This window comes from Poromitra crassiceps (genome assembly GCF_964638095.1).
Source record: "Poromitra crassiceps genome assembly, chromosome: 5".
Lineage (NCBI taxonomy): Eukaryota > Metazoa > Chordata > Actinopteri > Beryciformes > Melamphaidae > Poromitra > Poromitra crassiceps.
The window spans coordinates 58,554,305-58,582,127 of NC_139642.1; the positions used below are offsets into that span (position 1 = coordinate 58,554,305).

The 27,823-nt window shown below is 46.1% G+C and overlaps 1 protein-coding gene across 1 annotated transcript; it reads right to left on the minus strand.

Moving 5' to 3' along the window:
• Positions 1 to 820: 820 nt before the first annotated feature.
• Positions 821 to 27,823, minus strand: LOC310777077 (phosphatidylinositol transfer protein beta isoform-like). Its single transcript, XM_083637337.1, has 12 exons — positions 27,685 to 27,823; positions 18,199 to 18,229; positions 9,009 to 9,154; positions 7,374 to 7,465; positions 6,865 to 6,872; positions 5,951 to 6,025; positions 5,687 to 5,770; positions 4,733 to 4,810; positions 3,804 to 3,914; positions 3,383 to 3,505; positions 3,181 to 3,240; positions 821 to 2,955 (listed from the first exon to the last, which is right to left on the minus strand). Exons 1-11 carry the CDS (start codon positions 27,699 to 27,701, stop codon positions 3,193 to 3,195), a joined length of 813 nt encoding a protein of 270 aa, XP_083493463.1. The 5' UTR covers positions 27,702 to 27,823; the 3' UTR covers positions 821 to 2,955; positions 3,181 to 3,192.

A 27,823-nucleotide genomic window follows, 5' to 3' on the forward strand; every position in this document is an offset into this window, starting at 1 on the left:
CATTGATATGTGGGAGGGGGTATATAGCAGTGTGTGTGTGTGTGTGTGTGTGTGTGTGTGTTATTTATTGAGTGGCCTGCGGAAAGAAACTATTCCGCAGACGGTTTGTGCGTGCTTTCGGGACCCTGTATCTTCTCCCTGAGGGTAACAGGGAGAACAGGCTATTGTGCTGGGCCGCGCACCTCACCCTTCTCAGCGGCTTGCGGTCCATGGTGGTACAGTTCCCGTACTACCAGGTAGTGAAACAGCCGGTTAGCAGGCTGGCCAAATCTCTTTAGGCGGCTGAGTCCGTGCAGTCGCTGTTGGGTCTTAATTTTTTTTTAATTGATTTACATTTTTAAGAATAAAAGGAAAACAAACAAAAAAACATTAAAAAAAACGTTGCATCCCTGTCAGCTCCAGCAGAACGTTCAGCAACAAGTGATCTCACACGCAGTACTACTACTACTACTACTAATCATAATAATAATAATAGTAATAATAATAATAATAATAATGATAATAATAATGTGTTTTTGGAGCCCACAGACAGCCGGTCTTGCCTGGTCCTAACCAGACTCTGACTCAAACAGCTAAGAGAAAATAGCACTTTATTCATCCCCTTGGGGAAATTCAGGTGCCAGAGCAGCAACTGGCAGAACAGCACCATGGAAAACAAGTCAGGGAAGTACAATAAGATCATAAAAAGAAGAGGTACCATGGAAAACAAGTAAAGGAAGTACAATAGGACCATACAAAGAAGAGGTACTACTAAGCTACAGCTGGATAAGAGGCTCAGCAATCAGTACACATTTCAACAAAAGTAAACAAGTCCTAGAAGCAAAGGATAAATATATTGTATTTAATATATAACACACAATCTTGTGGAGGACTCATTACACAAAACGGCTGCTCATTCCAATAAAATACAGACAATTTAATTCAACACGGGGGAAATGAAAGAAGACTTACAATTATGTAGGCCTCGCTTGTGAACAATTACAGGGAAAGAGTTGTTTCACGCGTCCATTGTTTTGAGTTCCTGTTCCTCTTGCACAGCCCAAGATCCCAAAACAGTCAAACCCCTCAAGCCAAAACTACGATAAAAATGAACACACAGCATGGTTGTTGTCTGAAGCTAACCTGACCAACAGCAGGTACAGTAGGACCAGGATTATAGACCATAGTAATCTGAAAGTAGAACGTTACTCAGTCACTCTGGTGGCAATCTGGGAACCCAGAGTCTATTTCAGCATGTCAATTTGCGTGCCGAAATAGACTCTGGGTTCCCAGGTGGAGTCCTTTCAGTGGAAACCGCAGCATTGATGTCTTGACGTAAAGGCCAGAAATCAAAGCCTATTTCTTCACTGCAGTGACTCCATCCACCACGTCATGAATCATAAATCTAATTACTTTCACTTTGACAAAACACCATTAAAACAAGTGCATTTTAGAGCAGGAGACGAAAACAGATTTCCTTAAAAGCATTGCCGCCTACAGTACAGTATTATAGTCCACTTGCCTCCACAAGGCCTTTAAGAGTGACTGTAGTAGAGTATAGTAGAACAGTGGTTCCCAAACTGGGGTAGGCATACCCCTAGGGGTACATGGAGGTACTACAGGGGGTACTTGAGAGAAAGGAGAAAATGGAAAAATGTAAGAACAAATTGTGAAAATAAATGAAACGGGCACTAATTGCAACTCTTTCACTCCATTTCATATTTTGTAATGTTACATTCTTCAAAAGGTGGGTTATCATTCATTCATTGCATCATAAGCGAATCAGCTAAAGGGGGTACTGAAGCAAAAAAAAAAAAAAAAGTTTTGAGAAAGTTTGAGAACCACTGTAGTAGAGTATTTGTGGATGCAGACTGCTGGATAATCTACCTTGCTCCAGTTAGTAAACACAAGATGAATCACAGACAATTGGAAAACACTAAATCAAGAACAAAAACAAAAGCCCAAACGACATCATTCATTAAAAAAAAAGTATAACAGTGATATCAGTAATATTAATATTAAAGCAGCTACGAGCAAGATTTTCGATTGTTATTAAACAGTATAATTACAATATTGATGCATCACATCTTACCTATAATAGTAGCTGAGACCAAAGCCGTGTGAATCGGAGATTGCTCCCTTAGATGATTATTAAGTCTGTGTCTGTCAAAACTCGCATCAACAGGGGGCTCTCTCTCTCTCTCTCCTTACCGCTGGACCGGATAAACCCAGAAGTGAAACCCAGAAGTGAAACGCAGCTGCCTGCCTACCCCGTTCGTGCTGCCTAGCAACATACCATAAACAATGAGAACGCCATGCATACTCTCGCGAACATCTCTCGTTATATTCCAACAGGTTTTTTGGAAGTTATTTTGTGGTTATGGCCGAAGTGGCTGCTGCAAACCGTTTCATTTCACTTCCTGATCTGCCCTGGCCACAGACAGACTAACACTGGCCGACTCGGGGTTCAAGCGAGACTACTCTGCGTTGGTCTCGTCTACTATTAGAGGTAAGATGTGATGCATTGATATTAAATTTAGACTGTTTAATAACAATCGAAAATCTTGCTCGTAGCTGCTTTAATAAGTAATATTACAGACAGCCCGTTAGGAAACCTTGTCCATCCACCCTATCCCCTACTCTTTTGATATTTAAGAGGACTGGATAGGTATAAGCAAGAGAGCCTCAACCTCGAAACGGATTCCCCAACTTGCAAACTTGTCTCTTAGAAAACTAGGGTGGTTGTTGTATTCAAATGTATATACATAGATACATACATACATACATACATACATACATACGATTGTCTTTACAGTACTGAGCTCTTATTAAGAGCAAATTTTATTGGGGTGGAATTGTGGAATTCTTGATTATGCCTATCCAGATGTTGTAGATCCAGTGTCCAAGGAGTCGAGTGTGCCGAATGCAGGCAAGGCCTCCTGTCTGAGCAGCTGATCTGACGAGGTCAAAGAGGATCTGTTTAGAAAATGTGACAAATTGACCGTGTTCAAATGCAAACATGTAAAGGCTTTCCAGGTTAAATCCAGGGCTTAATTTGTGCCAGATCCTGCCGGAACAAGATCCGGGACGTCCCAGATCGGGACCGGCACATATTTGATTGCATCCAACACCTCCTTTGTCACTATCAAAATCTGTAAATTACATTTACCCCCCCCCCCCAGAGAATGATGTGAAACTTACTGTGTATGTTGGTCAGTCGTCAGCAGCCGCCAAGCCTTTCACTTCCTTCGTCTTCCTCATCTACGGCAAGAGCGCACATTTATGAGAGGTGTACTAAAACAACTGAGTCATGTGAGGAGGAGTGATGGAACAAAGAGGCTTTAACAGAGCGAGATAATTCACCGCACAGCCCTGAGAGCGGCGGGGTGTTCGGCGTGCTCACCTCGTCCAGCTGCGACTTCGTCTCATCCTCCATGAGACGGATGTCGTCCATCGACAGGTCGATCCACTTGTCGATCCAACAGAACAGCTGTCTGTGGAAGTTAGCGAACAAACGCTTCTCTAACTGTAGAGAGAGGGGGTCAGGGAGAGAAAGCGAGAGAGTTATTGGTTAATATTAATATAATATTAATATAACTTTCCTGTCGTGCCAATAAGGTTGTTTTGAATTTGAAAGGGAAATGGTAAAGTAGACAGCGAAACATAAAAGTAATCTGGCATAATATGGCTCTTGTATCATCTGTGGCCTCTTAATTAGAAGGAAAATAAACTGACATGGTTTTCCTTCCCTCTCTTCTGTGCAGCAATTCATATTTTGGCCACCAGATGGCAATCTACATCAGACATACATGATAATTGTGTACCTTTTGAATGAAGTTCTGTATCTTGCCCTGCAGTCCGAACCATTTGAACTTGACCGTGACTAGCTTGTAGGCACACATGTGCGGACAGCTGGGGTTGTTGAGGAGCTCCTTCTGCAAACACAGGTGTACACACAAACATCACAATACAAAACGCGTACATGCCTTCAAGCATTGTGCAAAACACAAATATGCATTCAAGTCCCTACAAATTAATTTTTCACAGAAGTCATCCCTCATCAGTGAGACCATCCATTTTGATATTTGTTAATGGAGACAAAACAGTTTTGTACAGAATGTCTTCTTTCGATAGCAGACATGTTTTCAACTGTTCACTAGTATTGTACATTTAATACAGTGTCACCTTACTGTATATTAAATTAATATATTATGGTCTTATAGACTGAGCCACGTATCAATAAGTGAGTCATGATTCACTTATTGGCTTTGATCATCTCGAACAGTGGACCATCTGTCATTTCTACACCACAACAAATCTGCAAGAACTGCATGGTGCTATGGAGTCACCATGGTCTAAGACCCCTGTGGAACCTTTCATGATGCCATGGAGTCACCATGGTCTAAGACCCCTGTGGAACTGCATGATGCCATGCAGTCACCATGGTCTGAGCCCCCTGTGGAACCTTTCATGATACCATGGAGTCACCATGGTCTGAGCCCCCTGTGGAACTGCATGATGCCATGCAGTCACCATGGTCTGAGCCCCCTGTGGAACCTTTCATGATGCAATGGAGTCACCATGGTCTGAGGCCCCTGTGGAACCTTTCCATGCCTCAAATAATTCAGGCTGTTGTGGAGGAAAAGGGGGTATATGGTGACGAACAACTTCATTGTATAATTCCTAGACCATACCAAATAAACATTCCATACACTTTTGAGTCTAGTGTGAAGGACTATGGGGGATGTAGTACCTTCCAGTCAGGTCCCAGAGGCCCTCTACCTGTCTTCTTTGATGTGAAGGTGGCGGGATCATGATCTGGATTGTAGTCCTATGGAATGGATGCGATCAATACAATGACATAACATACACAGCATAAATAACAGTAGGTTTATCTAGTTCTGGATAGTTTGATCAATCGATGTTCTGACTAGTTCCGTTTCGTTTATTAGGATCCCCATTAGCTGCAGCAAATGCTCTACCTATTCTTACTGGGTCCGACACATATATAATACAATACATAACATGTACAGTATACATTACAACATAATAATAATAATAATAACGACAAGCAAAATAAAACACTGTAGAGACACTACAGTTATTCAATTATTGTCAATCATCATCATCACATCATCATCATCATCATCATATCATCATATATAAAAAGGGAGGAAGTGGGCTCTGTTTGTTTATATTTTTTTCCGACATTGGATGATGTCATCAGCGAGTGACATCACTGATGATGGCATATTGACCAAAATCATAAGCGAGTGACATCACTGATGATGTCATAGGCATTGTGACATCATCAGTGACATCATTTTTGATCAAAATCATTATGTAAAAGAGACAGGGCCAACTCGCATGCCAATAGAGCAAGCGAGCAGCCGAGCTGTGGGCGAGGCCACGCAGCGGCTGAGCTTAGGAATTGAGCGCGGGTAGCATGCTCGATTTCTAGTTATATAAATGCCCTTCTAGTTGTTCTTAATGTTGTAGACTATTTCAAAATCATTTAAAAAAAATCACAATTGGCAACCACAAACAAGAAAACTATACTACCGTATATAAAAGAAAAAAGAAAAGAGAAAAAGAAAATAATAAAAAATTGGTCTTTTACCTAAATGACCGTACATATTTATTCCATAAGTACCATACCACAATAGATAGGAAGGAGTATGCCTATTGGCTAATCTTTTGCTCTCACCTTTGGTCCTATGTGACTTCTGTCAGCGATGTCAATGTGCTCAATCACAGTACTGCGCCAGGTTTCATCATCCAGTCCATGTACCTGCAGAGACGTTAGAGGTCCTTTTGTGACAATTCATTTCAGATTGAGTGATGTACACAAAGTAATGCCATTTTTAAAGTTGCATTGTTTCCTGCTGCAGCAGCAGCAAATTTAATCGATGCTCATTCTCAGCGGATATACGGTAGATAAATGTATATATTACCAGATCAGATCACTTACATTGTCCTGATCTCCCATATCAGGCTTGTGCCACGTCTCGATCTTTATCATGAAATCGTCTTTCATGTAGACATTCTGCAGGGAGGGGGGAGACACATGACAGGATCAGTGGACACACTTGCACATACACGTGCGCGCACACACACACACACACACACACACACACACACACACACACACACACAGTCATTCCTTTACATTATTTCCATTTTCATTCATTGCATTTTAAATTAACATATTTCCAAATCCACTCAGCTTGAGACAAGACACTGTGAATTCAGGTCTGCACATAAACATTACATGTACGTGTGCACGTGCACACATACACACGCGCACATGCACACACGCACACACACACACACACACACACACACACACACACACACACACATACACACAGTCATTCCTTTACATTATTTCCATTTTCATTGCATTTAAATTAACATATTTCCAAATCCACTCAGCTTGAGGCAAGACACTGTGAATTCAGGTCTGCACATAAACATTACATGTACGTGTGCACGTGCACATGCACACATACACACGCGCACATGCACACACACACACACACACACACATACACACGCACGCACGCACACACACACACACACGGTAGCCGCTGTGTGAAGTCAAGCTCGTCATTGCTTCTGCGTGTCTTCTTTCGTCTAAGCGACAGCGTTACCATCTCATCTTTCATCATGGCACACAGGCCGAACAGTGTTTCACTGGAACAGCGCTAAGCTAGTTCCAATCACATTTTCATTCTACTACCCTACCGCTATGGGTACATTCTAAAAGCAGGCCCGAATTACAAATATGAGTTCAATTCAAAATGCCCCTAAACAAGCATGTGGAAACACACCTGCCCACAATGTTCTAAAGTCAAAACAAAAAGATGTAAAAAGCACACTTACTGTAAGGACTGCATCAGAGGAGGAGATGGATGATGAAGGAAACGGGAGTGGATCAGGAGAAAAGAGAGAGGCAAGGTTTGAAACTAAACACAGTAACACACAGCAGCACAAGTGTCAAGCTTTTCATGCATATGAAATTGATTGTGAGTGATTATGGTCCATGTCGTGTTGATCAAATTCTGCAACAAATAACTTGTAATATCTCGCCACCAAACAGTTGTTATCAGTCTTATCCTGCTGCAGCCCATACTCTAGAATGGGGCCAAAAGGCATTCACTGAGAATGGGTGGCTAACCTGTACGCAGTGTTCAATTATTCATTGTGACCCAGCATTGTGTGTGTGTGTGTGTGTGTGTGTGTGTGTGTGTGTGTGTGTGTGTGTGTGTGTGTGTGTGTGTGTGTGTGTGTGTGTGTGTGTGTGTGTGTGTGTGTGTGTGTGTGTGTGCGTGCGTGCGTGCGTGTGTGTGCGCGTGTGCGTGTGCGCGTGTGTGTGCGTTGTTGGGACTCACTAGTTCGACAGTAAGGGTATGCATTCCAGGCCTTCTCATGAACCTCGAGAGCACCTTTGGGTGCCAGAGCTCGGATATAACCTGGCACTTTACTGCAGAGAGACAGACAGGCAGGATATACAAATTAATTACAAATTACAAATTACAAGTTGCAGTCAACAATAGAAGAGATGTTCACGTCCTGTTGCATCATTAACTCAACACTCCTTTTTGCTCTCGTTTCAAACATTTTATTGTGGGAAATGCAGACAGGATTTACCTGACAAAATGTTAACAAGGCTGAACGTACTCTCTCAATCAAATGTCTTATTCGAATAGTAAAACAAAAAACAAACAAAAAACATCCTAACTCCTATAGACCATTTCACTGGAGTTGTGTTGCTAGGGAACAGTTTGGAATCAAGTTAATTTCCTGTCAGTGATTGTATTAGCAAACACTGCAACAGGAAGTAGGTCCAGTTGAAACGGTCTCTATACTATTATATTCCTAACCGCTTTTCCTTCACCTCGATGGAAGAACCTCATGAGGTCAAGGAAAGATGTGAAGGAGAATTCATAAGGACTTAGGAAAAGATAACCACGGTGCTGAGAGAATCCCACTGCACTAACACTAGGCTACATTAGGCTACGTACGTAGGCTACACTAGGCTACGTACGGAGGCTACACTAGGCTACGTACGGAGGCTACATTAGGCTACGTACGTAGGCTACACTAGGCTACGTACGTAGGCTACACTAGGCTACGTACGTAGGCTACACTAGTACGTAGGCTACACTAGGCTACGTACGGAGGCTACATTAGGCTACGTACGTAGGCTACACTAGGCTACGTACGGAGGCTACATTAGGCTACGTACATAGCCTACACTAGGCTACGTACGGAGGCTACATTAGGCTACGTACGGAGGCTACATTAGGCTACGTACGTAGGCGACACTAGGCTACGTACGGAGGCTACATTAGGCTACGTACGTAGGCTACACTAGACTACGTACGGAGGTTACATTAGGCTACGGACATAGGCTACACTAGGCTACATACGGAGGCTACATTAGGCTACATACGGAGGCTACACTAGGCTACATACGGAGGCTACATTAGGCTACGTACGGAGGCTACACTAGGCTACGTACGGAGGCTACATTAGGCTACGTACGGAGGCTACACTAGACTACATACATAGCCTAGCACACTCAATCCCAACGTTCAACTTAGGTGCAAGATCAAAATAAATCATAAGTAAAAAAAAAAAGCAGGCCAGCACTCTAGGTGTCCTTTCAATATTTAATCGGCATCTGGGACAGACAGCAGTACAACAGACGCATTTCAGCATGAAGCCTAGTGAAGCAGTGAAGTCCCTTTCCTTAGCATTTAGAGAATTCAATCATGGCTGTATCATGGCTGCCACTGAGGTACTTCTGGCTCATTTCACTCAGTCCTAACCAAAAAAGAGGATTTGAACACAGCCCCTAATTCAATACACACACACACACACACACAAAATAGCCTATGTACAATCACAAGACACACACACACACACACACACACACACACACACACACACATACAGGGGACGGTACTTGTCATCCCTGTCGGCCTACCTCTGCAGGTGGTAGACCTTGTGGGTGCACCTACCTCTGCAGGTGGTAGACCTTGTGGGTGTACTGTCCCTTCTCTTTTTCATTCTCATAGGGCTCGTTGACCAGCACCTCCACTCCTTCACCTCCCCCCGTCTCGCTTTTACTGGCCTCCGCTACAGAGTACAGCTGGCCCACCTGGTACTGGAGTGAGAGAGGAGGAGAAAGGAGAGGAGAGGGGGGGGGGAGGGGAGGGGAGATGAGAGGAGAAGAGGGGATAGGAGCGGAGAGGAGAGAGGAGTGGAGAGGAGATGAGAGGAGAGGAGAGAGGAGTGGAGAGGAGATGAGAGGAGAGGAGAGGAGAGAGGAGTGGAGAGGAGAGGAGAGAGGGGAGAGGGGAGAGGGGAGAGGAGGGGAGGGGAGTTGAGGAGAAGAGGGCATAGGAGAGGAGAGGAGATGAGATGAGGAGGGAGAGCAGGGGAGGGAAAAGGGTCTATCGCCAAAGTAGCTTACTGGGCAGCTAAATGTTTTGTTGTTGTTGGTGTTGTTGTTGTTGTTGTTGTGTTGTGTGTGTTTTTTTGGGGAGGTGTGATAATAGACATGATTTCTCTCCCAAAAATGTCATGGTTGATATTCTACACTACCATTTACAACTTTGGCAAAACAGCAAATAAAACCATGTTCACTTTGTTATTGCATCCAAGAGTGTAAAACTCATGAAAAAAACATGAGACCCCCCCCCCCCCCCCACGCCCCCAGGATGTGGAAAAAGACCCCTGTGGAAAGTCCTACTCTGGTGACCTTAGTTAGCCATTTCCCTCTGGTTATCACAGAGCCTGACTTCAGCATATTAAAACGTCACAGTCAGCAAAGCGCTCGCCCTGTCCAGACTCTCTCTTCCTCCTCCTCCAGGCCTCCTCCATGTCCCTGATCCTCCCTGAGTGAGTCAGTCAGTCAGCAGTGTTGTTGCAATAGAGAGTGAGTGACTCACGTTACTGTTTGCCCGCACACTCACTCACTCCCACTCACACAAAGCCATGGCTTACTAAAGGAAAGTCTTTAGACACGTTTCCCTCAATCTGCCTCATCCGGCTTAAGTGAGTGATTTCCTACGTTTCCCAGAATGCCTTTCTACAAGTCTCCGAGAAAGAGGTTCTCTGTGCAATAGCTCTATAATAGTTAGTTCAATAGTTTGAACGCCGGCGCGACGCGAAGCTTTGCGTTAGGTCAGGCAGGACACGAGTCATGCACACCTGTATCAGCTGACCGTCAGCTGACCTAAATAAACACCAATCGTGTTTGAGAAAACAATGCGCTCTCTCCTCACCATCCCTGTGGCTCCTCCTACCTGACACATGCAGCTGTTGACTTGGGTGTGCTGCTCTCTCCCTTCCACCAGCCCAGCCTCTCGTTACGCTGCATGGAACCATACAGGAAGCAGCCTACACAGCAGAACCTGTACCACCTGGATAACCATTTGAGTAATACACTTTTTTTTTTATCAACCAATGACCATGGTCATTGGACCCCCCTCCTCCCCCGCCAATCTGGGGAGAGTTGTAGACTAGCACATGCTTCCTTTGATACATGTGCAGTCGCCAGCCGCTTCTTTTCACCTGACAGTGAGGAGATTCACCGGCAGGATGTAGCGCGTGGGAGGATCGTGCTATTCCCCCCAGTTCCCCTCCCCCCCCAAGGGCATACAGTATGCGCTTGTGCCTGTATAGAGACAGTCTGCATGTCTGGGAACGCCCACAAAATGTTAAACGGCTGGCGCGCGAGTGGGGTTAAAACCGCCCATATATCTCATGGGCTGACTGACCAAAAGACGGTGCTGCGGCTCTAAACTACAGGTTTGGGGGTTCTAGAGCAGAACACAAGACGTCTGCTCAGATGTGCGTTTACTGCGGTGGTTAAATCCCCGATCGTGTCTGCCTGGGCTGGGCTATCAGCTAAATTCAAACTTTGCTGAATGGATAGAACGGGGGGTTTTTACCCCACCCTCACCACGCCCCCAGCCAGGCGGAGCCAGCTAAACCAGCGTCTATGACGAGACGTGGCCTCAACCTATGGACGCCCGGCCAAGCCGGAGGTAGCACGGGGGCTCAAACCTGCGACCCTCATGTTGGTAGGCAGGGAATCTACCGCTGCACTACCCGGGTGCTCTAGCAATAAACATTCCTGATTTCATGACGCAAGCATTCCTGACTGGAAAACAGTGGCTCTAGAAAGACACCAAAACCTGACGTTTTCGATCTCTGAAATGTTCTGCTGTCAAACTCCATAGTAGCTGCTGGAAATATACCTTCATGAGATGTCACATCTTCTACACTTGGACAGTTATCCAGGATTTTGTCTGACAATAATTTGTCCAGCTATTTGTAGATTTGGGTAGATTAGGATGAGACCCCCCATCTGCTGACCCTAGCAGCATAGCTGGAGAAACGGCTTCAGAGCCAGGGTTGAAAGCGTTCCAGCAGGTCTGGCAGGTTGAGTGTGTTCAGGGCTGTGCCCCGTTCCTCCTGAAGACACACAAGACGTCTCTCCTCTGTGACCAACCGCTTAGGAATGTCACTCGGCGAGCACAACTAGCCATGGTAAGGCTGCACAATGATTCAAATATTAATCCTGATTTTGGCTTCTTCCCACGACCATGAAAACAAGAAAATCGAGATAAAACGATTTGTTATGCTGAATATTTTTGCAGTAGGTTGTGACAGTGCACTACGTTTATTATTTTTAAAGTTCTGATCAGATCTATACATATTTTAATTTGTTTCTTCTTCTTTTTTCAGTGAAATTATTATATTTAAAGTTCAATAAATGCATGATGTTCCCAAAGTCAATGAGTAATCATGGATCAAAATATAATCGTGATCTCAACATTGATCAAAAATAATCGTGATTGTCATTTCGGCCATAATTGTGCTGTGCGTGCAGCCCTTACTGCAGGCGTGACGTGACGTGCAAACAAGATCTTCCACTGCAGCTCCAGACAAAACAGGCTGAACATGAAGTTTCGTCGAGCAAGTTTTGTGGGTGAAAAAGTGGCCCTACAGGTCTCAAGTCACATGACTTGTTGATCATGTGATCAACATAAGGAGCAGGGCATGACTCAACATTCTGTGGATTCAAAACTAATGCTGCATTTACTGAGGTCACGAGGGGAAGAACAAGTACCACTCAAAGCAACAGCTTGTTTGAAGCCGTAGCTACACTGCTATATAGCTATAGGCTACAGCTGCTTCTGTACACTTAACCCACATGCTCTTATTGAGTTCATGCTTTGCAGCAACCACAAACACAGAATCCAGCTGAGAGCGCTGTGATCACAAAATGCCTCAAATTAATCGTAAAGATTTTTTGTAGAAATCGATTCATCGTTTAGACTGATTTGTAAGAAAAACAATCAAATTCACTCGTTCCAGCTATTATACTCAATTGGTTATCTTTAGGTTGTGGACTAGTTGCTCGGGGACATACGAAGACATTTGAGGATGTCATCTTGGGCTTTGTGGGGGGGGGGGGGGGAATATCAACATTTTTGCACCATTTTGTGACATTCTATAGACCAAACGACAATCGATTAGTCAAGAAATTATTGGACAGATCGATAATGAAAATAGTTGACAACTAAAGAGGCGAGGGGGGTTCACAGACACAGAGGAAAGCATAGATAGCCTCCCATTAAGGACACATCTATAGGAGGAAGTTGGACCTGCTGCAGCCGTGCTGATAGGGAAGTAGCCCGAGGTGGCATGGCAGATAAAACAGCTAAATAAATGCTGGGCCTGATATAAAGCCTACGACTGCAAGGGCATCTAAAGTCTACAACAACACTGCATGTGTGGGCAGCTAGCAGCGACTAGGCCTACATGATGCAGGTGGAGACATCCATTCACTCTGGTGTGTCGTTCATGATGTGTGGGAACAGGAACATCAGGTGTCGGAGGAGAAAGGAGACCCATGTGGATCAACGGCTCGGGGAAGTTTGAGTGCAGCAATTCAGCCTCCAGCTGGTTCCCTCCCATAGACGGTATAAAATATGGACATAGCCACCGTGACGTCGCCCATCGGTTTGGAGACTCAGCAGCAGCTAGCGTGAGGCCAGTGGTTTCCTACACAGAGCCGCAGCGTGACAGCGCCACCTGCTATTGGTCTGGGATCAGCAAGCTATGCGATCGCTGGACAGGCGACCTGTCAATCACGCCTGCGCCGTTGTAACCTTGCGTTCCCACTCAAGAAAACATTGGCGAAGCGAGTATCTAGCTACCCAAAAAGCTTCAAGTACTTTGAATACTTAATTTGGTATGTCCATGCTTCTTATTGCCAGACCCAGGGGGTCGGCCTACAGAAGGCTTTGTCGGTCGGTCGGTCTGTCGGTCTGTCGGTCTGTCGGTCGGTCGGTCTGTCCCTCTTTTCCTCCCTGGAGGTACACAGGGGGACCGTGCAAGAGTCATCCAGGCTGGGATGCACTATTGGCGGATAGATTGAGCGGGATGAGAGCCTCCTTTTATGGAGCTTTTTTCCGTTTTTTTCCATTTTTCGTGTGGTGCTCCAGGACGGACCCCCGTCATGGCGCAGAGGTATGCCCGGCCTCGGTGGCCCCCTCCCGGGTTGGGAGGGGGGTCTGCCCCCCCCCCACCCAATTTTTTTTTTTTTTACTTTTTTTTCCCCGCTCTATCATGCAGAGAGGTTGGTCCCAGCTTCGGTGGCCCCCTCCCGGGTTGGGAGGGGGTCTACCCCCCCACCCCCATTTTTTTTTTTTTTTTTTACTTTTTTTTTTCCGCTCTATCATGCAGAGAGGTTGGTCCTGGCCTCGGTGGCCCCCATCCCGGGTTGGGAGGGGGGGTCGACCTACCCCCCCACCCAAAAAAAAAAAAAAATGTTTTTCGCTCTATCATACAGAGGTTCGTCCCGGCCTCGGTGGCCCTCATCCCGGGTTGGGAGGGGGGGTCGACCTACCCCCCCCCCCCCCACCCCAAAAAATAAAAAATTGCCCCCCACCCAATTTTTTTTTTCGCTCTATCATGCAGAGGTTCGTCCCGGCCTCGGTGGCCCCCATCCCGGGTTGTGAGGGGGGGTCGACCTACCCCCCCCCCCCCACCATTTTTTTGCCAGACCCAGGGGGTCGGCCTACAGAAGGCTTTGTCGGTCGGTCGGTCTGTCGGTCTGTCCCTCTTTTCCTCCCTGGAGGTACACAGGGGGACCGTGCAAGAGTCATCCAGGCTGGGATGCACTATTGGCGGATAGATTGAGCGGGATGAGACCCTCCTTTTATGGAGCTTTTTTCCATTTTTTTCCATTTTTCGTGTGGTGCCCAAAAACACCCAAAAAAAAAAAAAAAATTGTTTTTCGCTCTATCATGCAGAGGTTCGTCCCGGCCTCGGTGGCCCCCATCCCGGGTTGGGAGGGTTCAGATTTCAACCACCAGGGGCAACAGAGCAGGTCTGGACTTGCTACCATTTGAACCAGCAGTGAATGGGGACACACTAACGAACATTGAATTACCTTTAATTCAACTGGTTTAAACATGTGCCGTGTAACTGTACAGGATCTGTACTTGTTGTAATTGTGGTGCCTAGTTTGGTTCATTATTGGCCATTAGATCATATTAGATCATACTTATTTATTTATGGAATAGTTAAAAGAAAGACATGTTTAAATGTGGTCATTAACTACAGTACATTAGAGGGCAATAGAGGGCCCACAACACCTGAAGGTAATTTGTATAAATATCACCTACAGCCAACTGATTAATGAGATGGCAATCAATAGTATGACAGCAATTGATCATATTTACACAACCATAAACCCACAACACACTTGTAACATTCATGAGTTGAAAATGTTTTAGCCACTCAAATTGCATTGGGAAGCTGCGTTGGGCAGGTCAGGTGAGCAAGTAAAATCAATGAGGGTCTAATCAACAAGGGACAGGTGAATGTAATCAGACTGGAAGGTTTGCTGGTCTAGCCTATACACAAATCTACAACCAAATACCCCTATACACCCCCACCGTGCTGTATTCCCATTTAATTCCAACAAAATGTTAATACGGCCTAAAATGATTTATACTTTTAACTTATAAAGTGGTTTGTTGTAGGTGTGTTGGTCTCAAAACCAGACCTACTCTGTTGCCCCTGGTGGTTGAAATCTGAAGCGTTCCTGAATGGCTGGGGAGGAAAAGCCCTTCTGCCCATATTCTGTGCACTGACTGACAAGGGACAGGTGAATGTAATCAGACTGGAAGGTTTGCTGGTCTAGCCTATATACAAATCTACAACCAAATACCCCTATACACAAAATGCTACACACACACAAAATGCCTAAAATGATTTATACTTTTAACTTATAAAGTGGTTTGTAGGTGTGTTGCCTACTAGGAATTTGTTCCTTCTGGGTCTGGCATAACCAGGTCTCCTGGTCTTGTTTTTTCTATCTCGTAGCGACTGGCGAGGTTAGGCTCGACTCCATTCTGCATTTCTATGGGAGAACGTTATTACTGCGGCACACAAAGCGGAAACGCCACCGGAAACAGCACTGGGGGGCGGGTCTTAGGAAACAGCACTGGAGGGCGGGTCTTAGGAAACAGCACTGGGGGGTGGGTCTTAGGAAACAGCACTGGGGGGCGGGTCTTAGGAAACAGCACTGGAGGGCGGGTCTTAGGAAACAGCACTGGGGGGTGGGTCTTAGGAACCAGCACTGGAGGGCGGGTCTTAGGAAACAGCACTGGGGGGCGGGTCTTAGGAAACAGCACTGGGGGGCGGGTCCTAGGAAACAGCACTGGGGGGTGGGTCTTAGGAAACAGCACTGGGGGGTGGGTCTTAGGAAACAGCACTGGGGGGTGGGTCTTAGGAAACAGCACTGGGGGGTGGGTCTTAGGAAACAGCACTGGGGGGTGGGTCTTAGGAAACAGCACTGGAGGGCGGGTCCTAGGAAACAGCACTGGGGGGTGGGTCTTAGGAAACAGCACTGGAGGGCGGGTCTTAGGAAACAGCACTGGGGGGCGGGTCTTAGGAAACAGCACTGGGGGGCGGGTCTTAGGAAACAGCACTGGGGGGTGGGTCTTAGGAAACAGCACTGGGGGGCGGGTCCTAGGAAACAGCACTGGGGGGTGGGTCTTAGGAAACAGCACTGGGGGGTGGGTCTTAGGAAACAGCACTGGGGGGCGGGTCCTAGGAAACAGCACTGGAGGGCGGGTCTTAGGAAACAGCACTGGGGGGCGGGTCTTAGGAAACAGCACTGGAGGGCGGGTCTTAGGAAACAGCACTGGGGGCGGGTCTTAGGAAACAGCACTGGGGGGCGGGTCTTAGGAAACAGCACTGGGGGCGGATCTTAGGAAACAGCACTGCGGGGGGCGGCACTGGGGGGTGGGTCTTAGGAAACAGCACTGGGGGGCAGGTCTTAGGAAACAGCACTGGGGGGTGGGTCTTAGGAAACAGCACTGGGGGGCGGGTCTTAGGAAACAGCACTGAGGGGCGGGTCTTAGGAAACAGCACTGGGGGGTGGGTCTTAGGAACCAGCACCGGGGGCGGGTCTTAGGAAACAGCACTGGGGGGCGGGTCTTAGGAAACAGCACTGGGGGGCGGGTCTTAGGAAACAGCACTGGGGGGCGGGTCTTAGGAAACAGCACTGGAGGGCGGGTCTTAGGAAACAGCACTGGGGGGCGGGTCTTAGGAAACAGCACTGGAGGGCGGGTCTAGTGCTGCCTTCCAGACACCTGGGACGTGGGTGTTTCCCAGTGGAAAAGTCCCACCCCCCACCTTCAAAGCATTCCAGAGCACAAAGGCAAAATGCAACCAAGAAACATGGCGGACCGCGACAAACTTTTTTTTGTTTGGCAAATAGCAAGACAGCTTAACAACGAGCAGAGCACCCTCCTTACATATTTAAATGAAAATGAGGAGCAGCAATGACACATAATGTAACAGACTCTATTATACATTTTATTTAGGCACTTAATACTTTGGACTACATACTCCATGTTGCGGCCATTGTTGTGTGACGTCAGAGAACTGGTTCCCAGCCTAGTGGGGGTAGATTTTTTTCTCCCAGTTTTCAAGTGGGAGCTCCCACTTTGAGTGCCGTTCCAGCGCACTTTTCCTAATAGGAGGCCAGAAAATCCGAAGGTCCCAGTTGTCTGGAAGGCAGCATTAGGAAACAGCACTGGGGGGCGGGTCTTAGGAAACAGCACTGGGGGCGGATCTTAGGAAACAGCACTGGGGGGGGCGGCACTGGGGGGTGGGTCTTAGGAAACAGCACTGGGGGGCAGGTCTTAGGAAACAGCACTGGGGGGTGGGTCTTAGGAAACAGCACTGGGGGGTGGGTCTTAGGAAACAGCACTGGGGGGCGGGTCTTAGGAAACAGCACTGGGGGGTGGGTCTTAGGAAACAGCACTGGGGGGTGGGTCTTAGGAAACAGCACTGGGGGGCGGGTCTTAGGAAACAGCACTGGGGGGCAGGTCTTAGGAAACAGCACTGGGGGGTGGGTCTTAGGAAACAGCACTGGGGGGCGGGTCTTAGGAAACAGCACTGGGGGGTGGGTCTTAGGAAACAGCACTGGGGGGCGGGTCTTAGGAAACAGCACTGAGGGGCGGGTCTTAGGAAACAGCACTGGGGGGTGGGTCTTAGGAACCAGCACCGGGGGCGGGTCTTAGGAAACAGCACTGGGGGGCGGGTCTTAGGAAACAGCACTGGGGGGCGGGTCTTAGGAAACAGCACTGGGGGGCGGGTCTTAGGAAACAGCACTGGGGGGCGGGTCTTAGGAAACAGCACTGGGGGGCGGGTCTTAGGAAACAGCACTGGGGGGCGGGTCTTAGGAAACAGCACTGGGGGTGGGTCTTAGGGCGGATGATCATGCCCTGTCTTAATGGGTGACGGGAGGTTACTCTCATGATAAATTATCATGTATTGATATTGAACATCACAGATTGATGACATCTAACAATGTAGATTCGATTTTTCCTTTAAGGAGCTACAGATCCTAACATCATTTCATTCATAAATTCATTCTTCTTTGGATGTTTCTGCCTTGAAAATCCATTAGAATTTGAACCTGATCCTTGAACCTTTGACCTCCGGGCCATTGTTGCTTGTAGAGACAGTCGTGTGTGTGTGTGTGTGTGTGTGTGTGTGTGTGTGTGTGTGTGTGTGTGTGTGTGTGTGTGTGTCCTATGCTCTATGCAGTTGATGAGAAGAGGAGAGTGAAGATACAGCAGATGTATGGCAGCTACAGTAGGTCCTTACCTCCTCCACTGAAATGGGCAGGACGATTCGACTGGGGGGGAGAGAGAGAGAGAGAGAAAGAGAGAGAGAGAGAGAGCATTAAGGCACAGCTAACACAACAGCAAAACATGGACGGGACATAAAAAAGGACACTTTTGTAGCCCTACACATGAAAACAAGACACATGCACCTACACATATTTACATACAAGGTAAGTAGGAATAAAAGCAAGGAGTTCCAACTATATTTTCAAATATCATGACAAAGTCGACTCTAGAGAGTTATTCCAGGTGATCAAGAGAACAAAAACAGGTTGTATAGGTTACTTCCTGGCTGCATCATTTAGCAAAGAAGAGGCCAGGATACATGTACAAACTTGTCTTTGCTCACTTCACCCAAAGGTTGACCAGCTATTTTAAGATGCTTGGTTAAACAGCCTAACTGTGCTATGCTGGTTAAATAGCCTAACTGTGCTATGCTGGTTAAACAGCCTAACTGTGCTATGCTGGTTAAACAGCCTAACTGTGCTATGCTGGTTAAACAGCCTAACTGTGCTATGCTGGTTAAACAGCCTAACTGTGCTATGCTGGTTAAACAGCCTAACTGTGCTATGCTGGTTAAATAGCCTAACTGTGCTATGCTGGTTAAACAGCCTAACTGTGCTATGCTGGTTAAACAGCCTAACTGTGCTATGCTGGTTAAACAGCCTAACTGTGCTATGCTGGTTAAACAGCCTAACGGTGCTATGCTGGTTAAATAGCCTAACTGTGCTATGCTGGTTAAATAGCCTAACTGTGCTATGCTGGTTAAATAGCCTAACTGTGCTATGCTGGTTAAATAGCCTAACTGTGCTATGCTGGTTAAATAGCCTAACTGTGCTATGCTGGTTAAACAGCCTAACTGTGCTATGCTGGTTAAATAGCCTAACTGTGCTATGCTGGTTAAACAGCCTAACTGTGCTATGCTGGTTAAATAGCCTAACTGTGCTATGCTGGTTAAACAGCCTAACTGTGCTATGCTGGTTAAACAGCCTAACTGTGCTATGCTGGTTAAATAGCCTAACTGTGCTATGCAGAGTTGAGTTTTGAGTATGAGATCATTACTCAGCAAAGGCTTAAGTGATCTGATTGCACCTTTTCAGATCATCAACAGCCAATGAGATTTCTTTGTTTGAAATTTGTTTGTTTGTTTCCCTACTGATGTGTTTTCCTTTCACGAAAACAAAAAATTGTTCTACCTGGAAAGTGCAAAACGGACGAGTACGTACATGATTCCAGCTAGGGCTGCACGATATTGGAAAAAAACAGACATTGCAATATATTTGGTTTCTGCGATATATATTGCGATATGAAAGAATACAGGAATTTTCACCAAATGACTTGATTAGCTCATCAAGCCTTGTCCCTTTAAGAAGGTAGTGGGTAACCTGCGTGGGTGACATAGTAGAAAGTGTTTTTAGCTGCAGCCAGAGTGATTGGCAGGATGCTAGTGTGCTAATGCTGAGTATCAACCAGCAAAAGAGTTATAGCATGACATGTTTGAGTTACTTTGCCTTATCCTATGACATTGCGCGTTCTGCGATGTGAGTATTGCGCATGCGCACATTGCGATGACGATGCTGAAACGATATATTGTGCAGCTCTAATTCCAGCCATTCAAAACGTCCCAGTTGACTACAGGAATAAATGTCTCAAAACAGTGCAGGGAGATTTGCAGCCATCTTTGGGGTCAATGAATGGTAACATCTGAATGATTGTTCTCCTGTTTACTTTTAATTCATGCTATTGCTACGCAGCTTGCTACCCGAGTAGCACCAAGGAACCTATAAAGAAGGGAAAGACATCACAGCGTTGGGGCCAGACTTTGGGGTCAGTTCTATTGAAGTGAATGGGGCGGGCGTGGGCAGGGTAAGTCCCACTATAAACCATCATATCTGCGTCGTTTCAGCTTGGATTGAAAAATGCTTCCGCCAGATTAAAGAAGACACGTGACATTAATGGGTCGGACCCGCCCCGTTCGCTCATGTAGCATGATGTAGCTAATCGAGCTATCTTGGACCAAACAGGGGCTTGAGTTGAGCTATATGCAGCTGCTGGACAGAGCCATGATCTGTTTGGAGACCAATAATAAGGAAAACTAACGTGCACATTTAGATTGAATAAATAAATAAATAAATAAATAAATAAATAAATAAATAAACAAATAAACAAACAAACAAACAAACAAACAGTCATCAGGCAATGTGAGAAGCAGCCAGACATGTTAAGCTCTCTGTTAATGTGCAGACCTGAAGATCCTGCTGTGACTGGAAGAGAGAAGAGGAAATAGAAACTACAATGAAAACTGTCACTGCCAGTGTGTGTGTGTGTGTGTGTGTGTGTGTGTGTGTGTGTGTGTGTGTGTGGGTGTGTGTGTGTGTGTGTGTGTGTGTGTGTGTGTGTGTGTGTGTGTGTGTGTGTGTGTGTGTGTGTGGCCTTTGTGTATCCTCCCCTTGTGTGCCATGATACAATAGCCAATTAATTGGCACCTGCTGCCAGTCTAGCGAGGTCTGAATATTTCATTAGAACAGATCAGAGTGGAAGAGGAGCCGGCCGGCCGGCCACGCTGGGACATGATGGCTGATTCAAACTAAAAAGTGGGCCTCCAGACACACAGACATAACACTAGGCACCCTGCATCACCTGAGTAAAGGAGTTACAGACATAACACTAGGCACCCTGCATCACCTGAGTAAAGGAGTTACAGACATAACACTAGGCACCCTGCATCACCTGAGTAAAGGAGTTACAGACATAACACTAGGCACCCTGCATCACCTGAGTAAAGGAGTTACAGACATAACACTAGGCACCCTGCATCACCTGAGTAAAGGAGTTACAGACATAACACTAGGCACCCTGCATCACCTGAGTAAAGGAGTTACAGACATAACACTAGGCACCCTGCATCACCTGAGTAAAGGAGTTGCAGACATAACACTACTAGGCACGGTGCATCACCTGAGTAAAGGAGTTACAGACATAACACTAGGCACTCTGCATCACCTGAGTAAAGGAGTTACAGACATAACACTAGGCACCCTGCATCACCTGAGTAAAGGAGTTACAGACATAACACTAGGCACCCTGCATCACCTGAGTAAAGGAGTTACAGACATAACACTAGGCACCGTGCATCACCTGAGTAAAGGAGTTACAGACATAACGCTAGGCACCGTGCATCACCTGAGTAAAGGAGTTACAGACATAACACTAGGCACCGTGCATCACCTGAGTAAAGGAGTTACAGACATAACACTAGGCACCCTGCATCACCTGAGTAAAGGAGTTACAGACATAACGCTAGGCACCCTGCATCACCTGAGTAAAGGAGTTACAGACATAACACTAGGCACCGTGCATCACCTGAGTAAAGGAGTTACAGACATAACACTAGGCACCGTGCATCACCTGAGTAAAGGAGTTACAGACATAACACTAGGCACCGTGCATCACCTGAGTAAAGGAGTTACAGACATAACACTAGGCACCCTGCATCACCTGAGTAAATGAGTTACAGACATAACACTAGGCACCCTGCATCACCTGAGTAAAGGAGTTACAGACATAACACTAGGCACCGTGCATCACACATAACACTAGGCACCCTGCATCACCTGAGTAAAGGAGTTACAGACATAACACTAGGCACCGTGCATCACCTGAGTAAAGGAGTTACAGACATAACACTAGGCACCCTGCATCACCTGAGTAAAGGAGTTACAGACATAACACTAGGCACCCTGCATCACCTGAGTAAAGGAGTTACAGACATAACACTAGGCACCCTGCATCACCTGAGTAAAGGAGTTACAGACATAACACTAGGCACCCTGCATCACCTGAGTAAAGGAGTTACAGACATAACACTAGGCACCCTGCATCACCTGGGTAAAGGAGTTACAGACATAACACTAGGCACCCTGCATCACCTGAGTAAAGGAGTTGCAGACATAACACTACTAGGCACGGTGCATCACCTGAGTAAAGGAGTTACAGACATAACACTAGGCACTCTGCATCACCTGAGTAAAGGAGTTACAGACATAACACTAGGCACCCTGCATCACCTGAGTAAAGGAGTTACAGACATAACACTAGGCACCCTGCATCACCTGAGTAAAGGAGTTACAGACATAACACTAGGCACCGTGCATCACCTGAGTAAAGGAGTTACAGACATAACGCTAGGCACCGTGCATCACCTGAGTAAAGGAGTTACAGACATAACACTAGGCACCGTGCATCACCTGAGTAAAGGAGTTACAGACATAACACTAGGCACCCTGCATCACCTGAGTAAAGGAGTTACAGACATAACGCTAGGCACCCTGCATCACCTGAGTAAAGGAGTTACAGACATAACACTAGGCACCGTGCATCACCTGAGTAAAGGAGTTACAGACATAACACTAGGCACCGTGCATCACCTGAGTAAAGGAGTTACAGACATAACACTAGGCACCGTGCATCACCTGAGTAAAGGAGTTACAGACATAACACTAGGCACCCTGCATCACCTGAGTAAATGAGTTACAGACATAACACTAGGCACCCTGCATCACCTGAGTAAAGGAGTTACAGACATAACACTAGGCACCGTGCATCACACATAACACTAGGCACCCTGCATCACCTGAGTAAAGGAGTTACAGACATAACACTAGGCACCGTGCATCACCTGAGTAAAGGAGTTACAGACATAACACTAGGCACCCTGCATCACCTGAGTAAAGGAGTTACAGACATAACACTAGGCACCCTGCATCACCTGAGTAGTAAAGGAGTTACAGACATAACACTAGGCACCGTGCATCACCTGAGTAAAGGAGTTAAAGACATAACACTAGGCACCCTGCATCACCTGAGTAAAGGAGTTACAGACATAACACTAGGCACCGTGCATCACCTGAGTAAAGGAGTTAAAGACATAACACTAGGCACCTTGCATCACCTGAGTAAAGGAGTTACAGACATAACACTAGGCACCCTGCATCACCTGAGTAAAGGAGTTACAGACATAACACTAGGCACCCTGCATCACCTGAGTAGTAAAGGAGTTACAGACATAACACTAGGCACCTTGCATCACCTGAGTAAAGGAGTTACAGACATAACACTACTAGGCACCGTGCATCACCTGAGTAAAGGAGTTACAGACATAACACTAGGCACCTTGCATCACCTGAGTAAGGGAGTTACAGACATAACACTACTAGGCACGGTGCATCACCTGAGTAAAGGAGTTACAGACATAACACTAGGCACCCTGCATCACCTGAGTAAAGGAGTTACAGACATAACACTAGGCACCCTGCATCACCTGAGTAAAGGAGTTACAGACATAACACTACTAGGCACGGTGCATCACCTGAGTAAAGGAGTTACAGACATAACACTAGGCACCCTGCATCACCTGAGTAAAGGAGTTACAGACATAACACTAGGCACCCTGTATCACCTGAGTAAAGGAGTTACAGACATAACACTAGTAGGCACCCTGCATCACCTGAGTAAACGAGTTACAGACATAACACTAGGCACCCTGCATCACCTGAGTAAAGGAGTTACAGACATAACACTAGGCACCCTGCATCACCTGAGTAAAGGAGTTACAGACATAACACTAGGCACCCTGCATCACCTGAGTTAAGGAGTTACAGACATAACACTAGGCACCCTGCATCACCTGAGTAAATGAGTTACAGACATAGCTAGGCACCCTGCATCACCTGAGTAAAGGAGTTACAGACATAACACTAGGCACCGTGCATCACCTGAGTAAAGGAGTTACAGACATAACACTAGGCACCGTGCATCACCTGAGTAAAGGAGTTACAGACATAACACTAGGCACCGTGCATCACCTGAGTAAAGGAGTTACAGACATAACGCTAGGCACCCTGCATCACCTGAGTAAAGGAGTTACAGACATAACACTAGGCACCCTGCATCACCTGAGTAAAGGAGTTACAGACATAACACTAGGCACCCTGCATCACCTGAGTAAAGGAGTTACAGACATAACGCTAGGCACCGTGCATCACCGGAGTAAAGGAGTTACAGACATAACACTAGGCACCATGCATCACCTGAGTAAAGGAGTTACAGACATAACACTAGGCACCTTGCATCACCTGAGTAAAGGAGTTACAGACATAACACTACTAGGCACGGTGCATCACCTGAGTAAAGGAGTTACAGACATAACACTAGGCACCCTGCATCACCTGAGTAAAGGAGTTACAGACATAACACTAGGCACCCTGCATCACCTGAGTAAAGGAGTTACAGACATAACACTAGGCACCGTGCATCACCTGAGTAAAGGAGTTACAGACATAACACTAGTAGGCACCCTGCATCACCTGAGTAAAGGAGTTACAGCCATAACACTAGGCACCCTGCATCACCTGAGTAAAGGAGTTACAGACATAACACTAGGCACCCTGCATCACCTGAGTAAAGGAGTTACAGACATAACACTAGTAGGCACCCTGCATCACCTGAGTAAAGGAGTTACAGACATAACACAAGGCACCCTGCATCACCTGAGTAAAGGAGTTACAGACATAACACTAGGCACCCTGCATCACCTGAGTAAAGGAGTTACAGACATAACACTAGGCACCCTGCATCACCTGAGTAAAGGAGTTACAGACATAACACTAGGCACCCTGCATCACCTGAGTAAAGGAGTTACAGACATAACACTAGGCACCCTGCATCACCTGAGTAAAGGAGTTACAGACATAACACTAGGCACCGTGCATCACCTGAGTAAAGGAGTTACAGACATAACAGTAGGCACCCTGCATCACCTGAGTAAAGGAGTTACAGACATAACACTAGGCACCCTGCATCACCTGAGTAAAGGAGTTACAGACATAGCTAGGCACCCTGCATCACCTGAGTAAAGGAGTTACAGACATAACACTAGGCACCGTGCATCACCTGAGTAAAGGAGTTACAGACATAACAGTAGGCACCCTGCATCACCTGAGTAAAGGAGTTACAGACATAACAGTAGGCACCCTGCATCACCTGAGTAAAGGAGTTACAGACATAACAGTAGGCACCCTGCATCACCTGAGTAAAGGAGTTACAGACATAACACTAGGCACCCTGCATCACCTGAGTAAAGGAGTTACAGACATAACAGTAGGCACCCTGCATCACCTGAGTAAAGGAGTTACAGACATAACACTAGGCACCCTGCATCACCTGAGTAAAGGAGTTACAGACATAACACTAGGCACCCTGCATCACCTGAGTAAAGGAGTTACAGACATAACACTAGGCACCCTGCATCATCTGAGTAAAGGAGTTACAGACATAGCTAGGCACCCTGCATCACCTGAGTAAAGGAGTTACAGACATAACAGTAGGCACCCTGCATCACCTGAGTAAAGGAGTTACAGACATAACAGTAGGCACCCTGCATCACCTGAGTAAAGGAGTTACAGACATAACAGTAGGCACCCTGCATCACCTGAGTAAAGGAGTTACAGACATAACACTAGGCACCCTGCATCACCTGAGTAAAGGAGTTACAGACATAACACTAGGCACTCTGCATCACCTGAGTAAAGGAGTTACAGACATAACAGATTCCATACAGGTCTTTGGACTACAAGGTAGCGAGTTCAAGTCCCTGATGTACTGTGACCATTCTGAAGTTTCCTGAAAAGTAAATCAACCTGAAATCACAGCGTACCGTAGAAAACTCAAATCAGATTGAGCAGATGATTGGCATGACTAATGGACTAACCTTTCAACCCATAGAGAGCAGTGCAGTGCAGTTTTTTGTTTTGGCCCATGTGACTTACTGGTTTATTTGTTAATGCAGACTAGCACTGCAGTGTTCTATAAAGTGATTCGCACTGTCAGTCTGTCAATCATAGGTTGCAGGATCACACTACTTAAGTCTCTCCTCACTGAATCTAAACTTTAACAGGTGTTTGTCTCAGTAGGTAAAGCAACAGCCTATCATGTGGCTGTTGTTGTGGGTTCAAATCAAGACTTGTCCTTTCCAAAGGCATTAGTCATCTAGGACAAATAATCAGTTTGGCTGTTGTGAACAGCTCAAGTAGTGTGTGGTTGCAATGAAAAGATGAACTTCACAGAAGTCACAACTTCCAACACTGAAGCCGGTGGCCTCCTGGTAAAGCTGCATATCAAAATTCTATACTTTCAGCCGATTTCAAGGGATAAAAAGGTTGTATTCTTCCGGTTCAACTTCGAGAAGCAACGTGAAGTCTTATAGCTTATGCTTTCATTCTACAAAGAAAGGCGTTGAAAAATGGTTTTAGAATGGCATTGAACTCGGTGCAGCCTACTGCAACAGGTGCTGTGCTGTCAAAGAAAATGGCAGAAAAAGACGCAGATCATCCTTATTGCCCTGAAGCTACGGCCCACCCACAGCCTCATCTCATGGATTTCAAAGTGCACATGTAGCCTACCAGCTGCCTCAGTTGCCTCTGGCTAAGGCACAGGAGAGGGTTCCCTTTAGGCTAATCCTAAGAATACTCATGTTACACAGCAGAGCCCATGTGAGTGTACTTTGTACTGTGTGGTCAGATGACAGCAAACTTGATGATGCTCCTGCAATGATGTGCATATGACATGACCATGACACTCATAAAACTCTCTCAGGCTTAGCCGGTGTTAACTTACAGGGAGTGAAAACCTGCTGAACACAACCATTATTTCTCCCACTAACGTTATCCCATACATTCATTCATTCATTCACCTAACTCAATATGTGCAAAGCTCTACAACACCAAACTCCATTCAAAAATCTGTCAAAGTAATGTAGTCTTACTTATGGGCTCAGATGCATACCTCATAAAACATGACTCAATACCTTTTCTGAATCCGTAGGGGCCATTCTCCCCCCCTACATTCTTCCCCTAAATCCTCACAAAGCATTTACTTGTGTTTTAATACAATTCCAGCTTTACTAACGCTTGTTTGTTCGCCTCTTCTTGTAACCGTTGAGAAGTCATTGAAATGAAGTGATCTTCTCTTTATGTAGGATTGGAGGATTGTATGTATGATAATGCCGAAATGACGAGTGTCGCCCCCAAATTCAGGAAAGGCATTCAGTCATATTTACACGGTGTGAGTGTGTATAGGCCTACTTCAACCAAGAAGTGGTGCATTAAATTGTCTTTTTTTTAATGGAGTTTGGCTTGTGCTCACTCCATACAGCGCGCATCGGGGCTACAGACTTCGTCACTCATTCAAGCAAGCCAGGTGCTGACGACAAAGAAGATCAACGACACAGAGAAACCAGACGACTGCTCTCCCGGGCGCCCTTTGTAATGCCATTCATTAGAGAAAAGTTGATTATAAGTTCACGTTAATTCAGTGCGACAGCAACACTGCTCGGGCCTGTTTCTCTCAGTTCTCCAGCAACAACAGCAACAAACAACGCATTTTCAGCCTGAGCTATAATAATACTCACAATTCTTTGATGAGCATGCTTGCTGTGCCCTCCGTCCAGGTGCAGATAAATGTAGGCACAGAACCCTATAGAAAGCCTGTTCCAAGTTGACAGCCGCTAGTCTCCTCTCCGCCGCCTGACGCTTGGTGCGCTCAGTTTT

Bases quoted from the DNA above. Each gene is read 5' to 3' on its own strand.
- LOC310777077 (XM_083637337.1), bottom strand. The intron at 3,915-4,732 runs GTACTACATCCC...CTGTGTTTGCAG, and splicing joins CTCTGGGACCTGACTGGAAG to AAGGAGCTCCTCAACAACCC. The intron at 3,241-3,382 runs GTGAGCACGCCG...CTCTTGCCGTAG, and splicing joins CGAAGTCGCAGCTGGACGAG to ATGAGGAAGACGAAGGAAGT.